This window comes from Podarcis gaigeae (assembly GCF_964106915.1).
Source record: "Podarcis gaigeae genome assembly, chromosome: 8".
In the NCBI taxonomy this organism is placed as follows: Eukaryota; Metazoa; Chordata; class Lepidosauria; order Squamata; family Lacertidae; genus Podarcis; species Podarcis gaigeae.
In genome coordinates this window covers 28664392-28677826 of record NC_139684.1, presented here as the reverse complement: position 1 = coordinate 28677826, position 13435 = coordinate 28664392, and the positions used below count along the sequence as shown (strand labels likewise).

The 13435-nt window shown below is 44.6% G+C and overlaps 1 protein-coding gene across 3 annotated transcripts in view; it reads right to left on the bottom strand.

Moving 5' to 3' along the window:
• The window catches only part of CCDC30 (coiled-coil domain containing 30), a 37654-nt gene extending 26823 nt beyond the window's left edge, over positions 1-10831 (bottom strand). The window contains exons 1-3 of one of the 3 annotated variants that reach the window (XM_083753097.1): positions 9773-10831; positions 6480-6662; positions 1228-1348 (exon numbers count right to left, since the gene is read on the bottom strand). In XM_083753097.1, coding sequence (XP_083609223.1) covers positions 1228-1348; positions 6480-6662; positions 9773-9820 — 352 coding nt within the window. In that variant the 5' untranslated portion in view covers positions 9821-10831. The remainder of the gene's footprint in view (positions 1-1227; positions 1349-6479; positions 6663-9772) is intronic. The other 2 variants (XM_083753098.1, XM_083753099.1) reach the window with 2 other exon arrangements.
• Positions 10832-13435: the final 2604 nt, after the last annotated feature.

Here is a 13435-nt window from a genome sequence, read left to right as displayed (position 1 = left end):
TTTTATATTGATTCCAATGCAACAAAGGAGGAGCCAATTTTTCCTTGAAGCCTCCACTGAATGAATCTCTCTCTTTGTGTGTGTGTGGCAGAACCCAGATGTTTGCCCACTTCCTGTTTAGTCATTTTACAGAGAAAATATGTCTCCAAAAAGGGCCAAAGGAAAGCCATTCTGTAGTCCAGTAACATCTGGACCGCCACAGAATTCTTTGCCCCAGTCCAAAGTCAATATACCTCTAGATAACAGATGCCGAGGAGGGGAAAACATCAGGAGAGGCTCTGGCCCTCAAGCTTTGTTTTAGGATAAAATACATTTGGAAATGTGTACACTAAGATAAAAAGCAGGTTGTATCAAACTAAGCCGTACTCAGGATAGAATCACTGAAATCGCAGAACTTAAGTCCATTGACTTATCTTATTTTTACGATAAAATGCATATTTAAGAACATATTTAAAACATGGATTTCTGTACAGACTTAAAACCACAGATTAATCCAGTAAGCACATCACAGACACCTGGACTGTGGTTCTCAGGGCTCCTGAGGTCAGCCATTTCATGAGTTCCCCTGGAACAGTCAACCTGCCCCAGCACCTCTTATTTAGGGAAACGGGGGGTGGGAGTATAAGAGGAAAAAAGTTACTTCACTGGGAGAGATGGGAAGCAGGGCTTATTCCATGAGCCAACAGAAAGACCAATTCCATCTGGTGCCTCCTGCCTCTGAGCTGCTTCCATGCCAGCTGGCCATTATATGCCAAACAGTTTACAATATAAAAACAGAAAACCAGACAATAAAGCAAATCTCAATAGACCATTGTATTCTAATTATCGTCTTCCAAAGCAACTACTCTATTCTGAACTTAAAAATGGAAAGCATAATGCTGGTGGTCAACAAAAGAGGTTTAAGTCTGCTTTTTTCCTCTTCCCTCCGTATCCCTTTCCCCTTGTGTATTGTGTATTGTGCTTTATACCTTGTAAGCCTGTGGTCAGGGACTGCCTTGTTTTAATTAGTTGTATTTAAGCCACTTGGGGAATGTTTCTGGCTGAAGCATGGGGTCCAAATGGTCTAAGTAGGTAAAGTAATAAAAAGCAGGTCTACGCCCCACTTTCCAGTTTGATCAAGATCCTTGTGAGCACTGGGCTAGCTGAGGGGACACTTTTGGGAGGGTGGCCTCAGCCCCACGGTCCTGGATCTGACACATTCAGCAAAGTGAGGGAGAGAGAGAGTACCTTGCTCAAGTTGTAGCTGTGTAACTTCCACCCTAAGCTGCGCATTTTCTCTCTCAAATGCAGTTGCCAAAGAATCCCGCGCTTCCGTCAAGATACGGATGTGGGCCACGTAATTTTCCACCTGAAAAGAGAAGGACAAAGCAAGTCTATGATTCCCAATCAGCAAGGACAGGTCAGGCTGCATTATTTGCCCACTTATTTATTTATTTAAAAGTACATGCCGCTAAATCATAAAAATATATCTTTTGCACTTTACAACATGAAAAAGATAAAAACCGCACAATAAAAGTATAAAAAAGGGGGAAACAATTTGAAAGCAAGAAAGTTAAAAACAAGCATCAATAAACCACTGCAGAAGGATGAACTCTCAATTGCCTGCATAGGCCCTGGGGAAAGGTTTTCAGCAGGCTTTTCAGTACTGGCATAGAAGGTGCCTGAATCACAACTGGAAGAGTTCTACAGAACTTGACCGATGACACTAAAGCTTTGATTTCTTGTTGTTGTCAAATGAGCCTCATCAACTCGAGGAAATACCAGAGATGCATAGCTGTCAACGTTTCCCATTTTTTAAGGGAAATTTCCTTATTCTGAATAGGATTCCTCACAAGAAAAGGGAAAAGTTGACAGCTATGCAGAGATGCTGCTGTAGATTATCTCACCAACTGAGTTGGATTTAAGTGGTAGCTGTAAATTAACACAAATCCCTTGAACCTGTGTCATTAGTAAATGGGCAGTCTGGGCAGCTGTTTTAACAACTGTGCTGCATGTTTTCTGCCAGAAGCTCCCATCGGCAGTAACATCTACTGTGACTGGCACCAGCGCTCCAAGGTCTCGGGCATAGGTCTTTCCCAACAGCTAATAACTGAAACTCTTTCGCTCATGCATTCATTCATTCCTGTCTTCTATGGCAAAACCCAGTTTTTGTTTCTGGGCTCAATTTAAAATGATGGTATTAAACTTTAAAGGCCTGATTTATTTGGGATCAGGTTGTTTGAAAGACCATCTATACCCATACTAATCTGCACTGTGCTGAAATTAGGTTATTTCTTTAACTGTCAGCAGATGGAGTCATTGCCTTGCTTAACTCTTGCTGTGACAAATGAGTTTTTTTCAGCAGACCAACTCACTTCAACACTCCTGAACTTGCTTCAGGATCACAATGCAACTTCCTGTCAGATCGTGCAGCTCTCCAGATCTGACTATGCGGTGTACAAAAGGAAGGGCACACACAAAAATGCATATTTTAGGTAAAATAAGGCACACAAAATGTGCAACACAGAGATGAGTTTGGGGCACATTTTTTCAATGAAGCTGTACAAGACAGAATGGCACAGGCCTATGCCTTAGCACCCAGTGAGTCAGAGAAAGAACAGAATTAGGTTGTGTCAGGGAACTGCCATCAGAGCCAGAGGCGGAGGAAAGGCTCCAGAGGGATGCCGGAGAGGGTCCCAGTAGGGAGAGAGGCAGCCCATCTGCTGGGGAAGGAAATCAGCGTAGCACCAGTGGAGAAGGGGGGCAGATGGGGGAATCGGCGAGGGGGCTCCAGGACTCCTCGCCGGAGACCAGCGGGGAGAGCACGGGTCCTCCGCTGCCCACACCCTCCCTGCGCAGGGAGAGTAGGAGGAGACTAGGCGTCAAAGAACTTCTTTGCTGGAAGAAGTTCAAGAAACGCCCACTGGCGGATTCTGCAAGCGATTGAGACAGCCATGGATGGGTGGCTGTCCAGACAGAAAGGGTTCACCCAGGTAACCCAGCCAGGTGTGGCGACAACTTACGCATGAGCAACCCCTAGAACCATTACAGGTTGCTCAGTCCATCGCTACGAGTGCCCTGCCTGAAAACACTATGGGACTCCCTACACCAGAGCTTTCCAAACTTTTCATGTTGGTGACATACTTTTTACACAAGCATCATTTCACAACACAGCAATTCAGTTTTACTAGCAAACTGGAGGTAAAACTAACTCCTTTCCAGCCCCAGGAATAGTGTAGGGAGCATTTGCGTGACACACGTATACACTGCAGCTGACACATTAATGTGTCACAACATACCGTTTGGAAAGCTCTGTCCTACCTTCTGCTCAATACTGAGTTTAACCTTCATGTGGATTTTCACATGTTTGAGAAATCTTCAGAGTCCCCTAGATCAGAATGGATTTTTCGCCGTTCATAGCTAAAGAAGAAGTCTTCAAACTGTCTAGTGGTAGAGAAACCTTTCCACGTTAACTGATGGGCATGGTGCATCTGCCACAGAGAATTCCTGCACATCACAGAGGATTCAGGTAGGTTTCTTTAATGGATTATGCCCATTTAATCCAGCACTCTACTGTCAAACTGCCAACCGCATGTCCTAAAGCATGGGTAGGCAAACTAAGGCCCGGGGGCCAGATCCGGCCCAATCACCTTCTAAATCTAAAAAAAGGGGGGCATCTCTGGGTTATTTGTGGGGCATAGGAATTCGTTAATTTTTTTTCTTAAAAAAATAGTCTGTGCCCCCAGCTAGATCTGAGGAACAGTGGACCGGCCCCCTGCTGAAAAAGTTTGCTGACCCCTGTCCTAAAGGGAAGCCTACAAGCAGGTCTGGAGTGCCACATTTTAAAGGTGGCAGCACTCTTCCCACCTGTGAATCCCAGCAACTGGTATTCAGAGGCAGATTACCTCTCACAGTGGAGAAAGAACACACCATCTTTTAGGCACATAGATCCATCATGACTGATCTTCCCCTTATAACCAAATGGAAAAAACCAACAAAACACAGTTGAAAGCCACTGATCTAAAGTTTGAATCAACAAGAGTTTAAGGTCAAGACAAGGGAAGCCTGAAGCCCCCTGCCCACACCAATATATTTCACTAGAACTAAAGAAGCTGTCCTATACTGTTACCTCAGTATTGTCTGCACTGAATGGCAGCAGCTTTTCAGGAAGGCTTCAGGCAGAGGCATTTCCAACCCTATCTGGCATTGATAAGAATTGACAGGCTCTTCCCCACTTTATCATTTCCAAAGGAGTCCAGGTCTGGTTGTGCTTGTTGACACTTCCACAAGCACTTGGCCTCAGACTATGATCCAACCATCTCTTAAGTGGACTCCTGGCATCCCTGAAGCAGGACACATCCAATGAAATGTGCACATGTTCAAAGGGTCGTATTCAATCCAGGACAGGTTGAGCAGTGCAAGTAGGAACTGAAACCGCCTGGATCACTTTTAAATTATATATTTCCAACTGTCATTTTAGACTGTTAGTTCCTTAAGCGCAAGGGTCCCCTTTTTAAAAAAAAATTCTTACATTTCCAGAAATGTGAATGGTGCGCGGGGCCAGGAACAGAAAAGCCACACAAAATGGTTGCTGTCTGTACTGTCTCTTTGCTGATTTGAGGATTTGAACATACTTCTCCATTCATGCAAGGGGCTTTTGCCACGTTGGAAGCCCATTAGTCCACACAACCAGCTTTCTATGCTGAGGGGGCAGTTCCAAAGCAAACAGCTTTGGCGTCACCCCTGCAAGCCACCCCGCACTCCAGGCCTCGTAAGGGGGTGTGGGAAATTGCCCTATCTCCTGGAGTGGGCAACATAATAGCATAGGAAGAGCCTACTGGATCAGACCAATGGCCCATCTAGTCCAGCATCCTGTTCTCATACTAGCCAACCAGATGCCTGTGGGAAACCAGCAAGCAGGATTTGAGCACAAGGGCACTCTCCCCTCCTGTGGTTTCCAGCAACTGGTGACACAGGAGACATCTGGCTGGCACTGTGGGGAACCAGGACACTTTTTTGAGATGGACTTTTGGCTCTTATCCAGCCGGATGGTTCTGGCGTCCTTCAAGTCTGGGAAAAACACCAACCTAACACATCTATTTTGCTTCTTTTCCGTTCAATTAGCACAAAAAAGTCAAATGGCATATTAAATATCTCCAGACATATTTTCCAGACATCCTCTGTTCAAAGCAGGAGGAGATGTGCTTACACAGCCTTCTGTTGCTCTCAGTGGGCAGGGGGTTCTATACAAATGTGATGTGGGCAGATTTTTGTCTGTGTGGACATTCAAGCCACATGACAAAGATCTAAATTTCACCTTGTTAAGCTGACGACAGTTGAGAAACGCAATCAATCCCTTGCGTCAGACATAAGAAAGACCCTACCTCCTGCTGTTCCTATTATTTCTGCTCTTCTCTTTGAAGGCTACAGGGAAAAAACCCACCTAGAACGATTCCCATCACCAGCCAGGCTGAATCAAATGGGACTTGCCCAAGAACAAAGGATGCCCTCCTGTGAAAATCCTGTTCCTTTCAAGAGACCTTGCACAGGAAGGTTCCCTGTGAGCTATGCACTATGAGTACTTTTCCTCTCCTATTGACAACATACCAAACACCTATGACAACCGGATGCAAATTCCAAAACAAAAACCAGGAAACCAACAGAAATCATGGAAAATTTTGCTCCCCTGCCCCATGCCAAGGTACGTAGGATTTTTTGTTAAAGGGACAAAAAGATAGAGCTGTGTTTATGGACATCTTTGGGAGGCCCTAAAATATGAGAGGGATAAGCAATGGGCTGAACTGGGACTCATTCCCACAAAGCTAGCCCTCTCTGGAGAAGCCACATCAATTCCCAGTAGCTGTCACGGTAAGCCTGGAAAATTAAAATGTACAGTTCAAACATGCTCCAGCTCTGTTAGAAGATTTGTGCTGGGACAGAAACAAACCACAGACTTCTATAACATGTTCACACAGCGGCTATATCACCCTTCGCTAACAGGGCACCCTCTGTGGGTTCTGAACCACAACTCCTCTCAGTCCCGGTTGAGGGAAGCTGAGCTAAAAGCTCAGTTCCTGTGCTGTGCCAAAGATGGAATGTAATGCATAAACAAGCCCAGGTCCTATATTGTACATTATTAACATTATGGTCCAGAGGACAGGCCCTCCATGCCCTCTCGTTGTAGTCTGGGCACCTTGAGAGCAGCCACTTTCAGAATAAAAAACATTTTAAAATAAGTACAACATGCCCAACAACTGTGCTGTAACATCCACCATATGCATAAAAATGGCACACAATGTATGTTCAGTCCATGTACCCAATACATATTTGCTGTGGGAAGTTCTTCAGCATGGACTTCTATCTTGAGCAAACTGTCCACACCTAGCTTGGAACAATCCCAAGGGCTGTAAACCTGAAAGCATCTACCTTTGAAAAACCCTTTAGAAGTGGTTGGCCTACTCCAGTGTCAGCAGCCAGTGGCTGACAATCTTCCCACCTACCTCTCTCATCTCTTCCACTTGCTGTCGCCTGAGTTTCTCTAACTCTCCGGCAGCAGAATGCAACTCCTCTTGACTGCGTAGGAACAAACTCCAGACATAACAGAGCTGGTCCTTTGCAGGCGCTGTAGTGTCAACCCCTTCTTCCTTGAGCTGCTGAGTTATGTCTTCTATATGTGCTTGCTCCTGTATAAAGGAATGTAGAAAGGAATCAGAAAAGGGGTCTTCCCTAAACAATTAATAAATATATTTATTTATTTATTTATTATATTCAGTCTTCTCAGCTATACTGCTTCAGCAACTGTATTTGGAAACATTCTGCTAGCCCTCGTGGCTAACAGCTATGGATAGATCTCTCTTCTGTGGAGCAGGCTGTATCTTTCAACACTGTAAATCGTAATGCCCTGTGGACTTTCCTTCTGAAAATTGGCTGCCCAGATAAATTTGTGAACATCATTCGGCTCCTCCATGATAATATGACAGCAACAATAGCAGATAACAATGGCTCTCAAAGTGAACCATTCACAGGGGGATCAGGTGTTAAACAGGGTTGTGTTATTGCCCCAACTCTATTCATTATTCTCATTGCCATGATATTACACTTTGTCCAAGGGAAACTCCCCACCGGAGAAGAAATCATATATCGAACAGAAGGAAAGCTCTTCAATCTGAGCAGGCTGAAAGCAAAGAGTAAGGTTACCGTAACTTCCGTCATAGAGTTTCAGTATGCTGATGACAGCGTAGTGTGTGCACACACTCAGAGGATGCCCTCCAAACCATCCTAAATATATTTGCAGAAGTTTACTCAACATCCAAAAAACCAAAGTGCTGCACCACCAAGTGCAAAATAACCCTTCTGCAGTGCCACAAATCCAACTCAATGGTGTAACGTTGGAAAATGTTGATCACTTCTCCTACCTGGGCACTTATCTTTCCACAAGGGCTGACATTGATGTCAAAATCCAGCATCACCTGAGCTCTGTGAGTGCAGCTTTCTCCCGATTGAAGTGCAGAGTGTTTGAGGGCCAGGACATTTGCAGGGAAAGCAAAATACTTGTTTACAAAGCTATTGTACTACCAACCTTACTGTATGCTTGTGAAACATGGACCACTTATAAACACCATCTCCAACTCCTTGAAAGATTCCATCAAAGGTGTCTCCGAAAATTTTTACACATCACTTGGGAAGACAGGCGAACTAATACCAGTGTACTGGAAGAAGCAAAGATCACCAGTGTTGAAGCAATTATTGTTCAACATCAACTTTGTTGGACTGGTCATGTTGTGCAGATGCCTGATTATCGTCTTCCAAAGCATGTACTCTATTCCAAACTTAAAAATGGAAAGCATAATGCTGGTGGTCAACAAAAGAGGTTGAAAGACTGTCTCAAGGTAAATCTAATAAAAGTAGTATAAACACCAACAATTGGGAAACACCTGCCTGCGAGCGCTCCAATTGGAGAACAGGCTTTACCAAAGGTGTCATGGGCTTTGAAGTCACTCGAACTCAGAACGCAAGGGAGAAACTTGCTAAGAGGAAGGCACGCTTGGCAAATCCACACCATGATCAACTCCCGTCCGGAAACCTCTGTGGAAAGACATGTGGATCCAGAATTGGCCTCCACAGTCACTTACGGACTTATTGTTAAAACCGTGTTTATGGAAGACAATCTTACTTGGCTATGAGTAAGTGCCACAGAAGGACAAATCTCTGGGCCCAGTTCAAAGTGCTGGTTTTGACCTATAAAGCTTTAAATGGTTCAGGACTGCAATACCTCAAGGACCACCTCCCCACATATGAACTGACCCAAACCCTGTGTCAATCATTGGAGGCCCTTCTTCATGTGCCCTTTCCACAAGAGGCTCAGAGGGTGGCAACACAAGAATGGGCCTTTTATGTGGTGGTTCCATTTGCAGAATGTGCATCCCAGGAAGGCTCCCCTAGCGCCTTCATTACATATCTTTAGGTATCAGGCGAAAACATTTCTCTATAACTAGGCCTTTGGCTGATTGAACATTCCATGGCCTTTAAAATGTGTTTTTTTTTGGGGGGGGGTATTGGTTTGTTTTGGTTCTAGTTTTATTACGTATTTTGTGTTCTCATTTGTATTTTTATGTTGTGAACTGCCCTGTGATCTTTGCATGAAGGGTAGTATACAAAATAAGTAAGCAAGCAATCACATGCTCTGCATGCAAAAGGTCCCATGTTCAGTACCTGGTATCTCCAGGTAGGGCTGGGGAATGCTCCCTGTCAGAAACCCTGGAGAGGGGCTTCTGGTCAACATAGGCTAGGGATGGGGGACCTATGGCTCTTCAGATGTTATTGCACTCCAACTCCCAACATTCCTGGCCACTGACTATGCTGGCTCAAGGAGTCTATCAACATCTGGGAGGACATAGTTTCCTAATCCCTACTGTAGACATTACTGAGTAAAGTGGAGCAAGGGCCTGGCTCGGTATGTAAGGAAGAATCCTATGTTTCCTCCTCCCTTCAATTAATGTATTTAATTCCCCTTTGAAGCCATCTAAGTTACTGCTCCTCACCACATCTTGTAAATCAACATCTATCAGCTGCAATTGTCAATTTTTCAACCAGTCCATGTAGCTGCATCTTTAACAGCCAAATTATCAGCAACAGTTGGCCAGTTACAACACTGGTCTCCAAAACATGCAAGAAACATCTAGAAGAACATCTGGGCTCTTGCCAGATTGTTGGCACATTTTTCTATCTTTGGTGGGAATACTCCTTGGTTTCTAAATTCTGAACTGCCGTTTAAATCTCTAATGTATGTTAAATCTTTGGGGTGGCTAAGTGTGTAATACACACCTGAAAAGATCTGATAACATGGATGCTGGCTGCACCCAGAATCTCAGTTGCCACAATGGTGGAAAACATTGAAGCACTGACATTTAACACAAATATAAAAATACGTGGACCTCTAGGGTTTTTTGGAGAAACTTTCCCGATCTCCAGGAGGTCAGAAGACCTGGAGTGGTTTTACATTATACGGTGGGACTTTATTTCTTACACTTTTGAAACAGATGCACAAAATTGTCTACATGCACCGATGATGGAAATCAGGTCATCTTGATGGACCCTTTTCCTGAATACGCATGTATGATGCAAAACTTACTTTTGATATTTCGATCCAGGAATCACTTTTTAAAAAAATTGTTTAAATAAAGTTGTTGGCTTTTTTTGTTTGTTTTAAAGAATCACACACAAAAGAAACACAAGGGCAGGCCAGGGTGGGTGTGTGCAGCAGTTCAGAGGTGAACATTTACAAGAAACTTACACAAAACAGAAACTTGGCAGCGTAGAGCGATCTTGTTCCAGTTTTCATTAACCCAGCAGGGATTTTTTTTAATCTAGCCAGTATGATGTAGTGGTTAAAAATTTTGGGCAAGACTTGGGAGACCGGGATTCAAATCCCACCATTCGGCCACTGGGTGGCCTTGGGCAGGTCATCCTCTCTCACGGCCTAACCTACCCCAAAGGGTTTTTGGGGTGACTTTAAGTCCCTTCCAACTCTACGAAAAGGGCAGAAATGTATCTACAGTAGATATGTATCGTGTCAGGCAAATTCACTGTTGAGCCTCGCCTGGCCAGGCACAGTCTACCTCTCGCTGCCGGGGCGAAGACAGAGGCACAAGGGGAGGTTCGCCGGGGGCTTCCGTGGCCGCTGCTTCTCGGCCGAATGCGGGGGGCTGTTTTCTGAGGCGCTTGTCGTGTGTTTTGTTTCTCTCCCAAGCAACAGCCTCGCCGGGGCAAGGAAGGAGAGAGCTCACGCTCCGTTCCCCGCTACTCCCGGCTGCCCTTCTTTTGCCTTCCCCGGAGGAGCCGCATCCACCCCCTTCCGTACTCACCGGCTGGGCTCCCTCCATGCGAGCTCGGCAACGCCAGTTGAGAGCCGGTTCGGATTACTCGAGCCCAAAGCTAGGCCGCGGTCACCATGGCAACGAGGCCTACCCTCCAGGCCCCGGCTAAGCCTCAGAGCAGTGGGGGAGAAGGGCGCCCCCCTCCCGCGGAGCATGTAGTCGTGGCAAGGTGACAACGCCCACGCCCCCACCGCGGGTAAAACCCATTTCGCTTGCATTGCATGCGTTACTCGGAAGTAAACTTTGCTGGTTTTTTCCCTAAGGCAAGCACCCACAGGGGTTTATTATTTCATTTATGTCCCACATTTCCCGCACCCACCCCCCAAGATGTTTAAGATGGTGTCTAGTTCTCCCCAATCTCCTTTAATCCCCCCCTGCACGACAACCCTGTGAGGTAAATTGGGCTGAGAGGCAATGACCGTAAAAGGTAATGTGACTTGCTAAACGAACACAGGATTGTGCTTGCTGTGGGAACTGTGCTTATTTGGAAGTTACGGTAAGTCGCTCAGCATTATGGTAAATGGGGCTTACTCCCAGGTAAGCATGCAGGAATAGTAGCACTCGTGGCAAGGTAACAGAGTAAATTCAAGGAGTTCACTAGGTTTTGTATGTAAAAGACATGTGTGAAGCTTTCTGCTAAGAAGTAGGTGCCAATTTCCGCTTTTGAAACATGCGACCAACCCTTAAGCCTGCTTACTTAAATGTTAAGTCCCAAAGAGTTGCTGGGATCAACTCCAATGCAAGACAGCACAGAACTGAAGCATATGGGGTCAAAATAGTCACAGGAAAATCCTATACATTTTTGGATGAAAGACATAACTCGAATAGAGTATTCCCACATAAGGTATGTATGTATGTACGTATGATGATTCTTATTCTATCTATCACACATGCCAAAATGTATGTATAGATTGCAGCCACACAGCTTAGACAGATACATTTCTAACTCTGCTTTGGAACACAGCGGAACTTATCTGTGCGTAAATATGCACAGGACCCAGCTTCAAAGTCAGATATCAGACCAACCTGCAGAGATACCTGCTGCTCTCCACTGTGAGCCAACCTTTGTCCATACCCATGTCCCTGGTGGGCAGTCAAGATTAGTGTGTGGGGTGGAGAAATAATAGGAAGCCTCAAAACCCAGGTTTTACCACCCTAGCCAGTTTTTGTGACATTGCTGCTTGATTTTCTGGCACTGAAAAATCACAACATTAATTCCAACTGTGGGTGACTTTTTCACTGGCATTACAAACCTATGCTCCAGCTTTTCTCAAACTACATACTTCTGAAGGAATGGGTCAGTTTTAAACTGACTGCACAGAAGAAACCCCATTCCTTCACTTCCATCTCCTGGCACTGCTACCCTATGGTGAAGTCTGAGGGTTGTTTCCAACTAAGTCCTAAACCCAATTGAATTAAGGGGTCTAATTAGTCACGTTCATTCATTTCAAGGGGCCCACTCTGAGTAGGGCTAATGTTGGATGCAATCCATTCCTCTGTCAACTATTCCCACAAGAAGACTGAATCTGGATCCTGTATACCTGTGTACTCTGTTATTACTGCTGTTGTGAAATCTCGCTGTGCTTGTTTTCAACATACATATGCCATTGCAAAACTTCTTTTACTTTTGTACTTTACATATGCAGGCATATGGGTGTGTGTACCCTGATCCCCATTTACTGAAAGACTAATTAGAGATTTAACTTCACCAGGATTGAAACAATTAAAGAACAATTTTGGTCATCTACCTGGTTCTGAAACTGAACATGAACAAATACATCAGGCCTTGAAGCAGCTTTCTTCAGCCTGTTGCCCTCAATATTTTGGGCTAAAAAAACCATCATCCTCAGGCAGAACAGGTTACTGAAGAGTTGCTGATGGGAGTTGTTATCCAAAAGATCTATAGTGCAGAAGATGGGGGAGGCTGCCTTTCAGACCATCTAAAACATGTTCTTTCCAAATAAATACACTTTAAAAAAATGCAACACCAGACATTTTGGTGGAGCTGTGCACTCAAATACATGAACACAGAAAGAACTGAGGAAGCATGGAATCACATGGCAGGAAATGGACAGACACAACATTCCTATACTGATCTGGGAGGAAGCACTACTGAATTCAAAGGGGTTCACTTCTGTAGAGACATGCATTGCTCCTGCACTGATGTTCCGTGTTGCTCTTTTGTTACCTTCATCATTGGTTAGTTTTGTGATTTCATTTTATGATTTTAATATTAACTGGTGTTTTTGTAACCTATTCTTGTACCATTTGATTAAAGTACAAATAAATATATTTAAGATTATGCTTTGACAAGCTGATGGGATTTGTAGTAGAAAACATCTGACAGGCACCAAGTTGGGGAAGGCTAGCAAAAAATGGTACTACATACATCACTGCCTCCTTTTAAATCGATCCTCAAAACCACCCTCTCTCAAACCCTGGTCTTAATTCCCAAATGGAAAAGTCTTCAGTATAATCACTTCCTTCCTTCCTCTCCCATCACACCATCATCTTGTCACCCCTAACTATTGAAATTAAGATTATAGCCTCCACATGACATGGCTGTTGTCCTTTTCAATACTTATGGTGCCTTCTCACCTGTGATGTACATTAGGCACCGTATAACAATTTAAACTATCGAAAGTACAGCTGAATGCACAATAGTGAAAGCAAAGGCTCTGCCACCTTGGCAGGAGTAAAAAACTGAACCCAAATTAGTGGCACATGGCACAAAGGTGAACATCTCCAAGCCAGAGGTGTGTTTCATGCAGTCTTACAGCCTGATTTCAATAGCCCCCTATGCACAATCAGCTCAGGCCTCCAGCAAGAATGAACTGCTCCTTCCCCGGCAGCCCACAGGGTGGGAAAGAAAACCCATGCCAACTTCTGGCTCTGTCCACAGCTGGTTTTGGTCCCATCCACTGCCAGCACAGAGTTTACTACTGACAGGTATGCAAAAGGAAGGTTCCTCGGCCCTGCTCTAACCCCATATAATATTTTAATATAGACTCAGAAGGTTACGCATTAGCAAAAACCTTCATATAGCAATGTAAACAGCACCAGGGCCTGTCCTGGTCAGA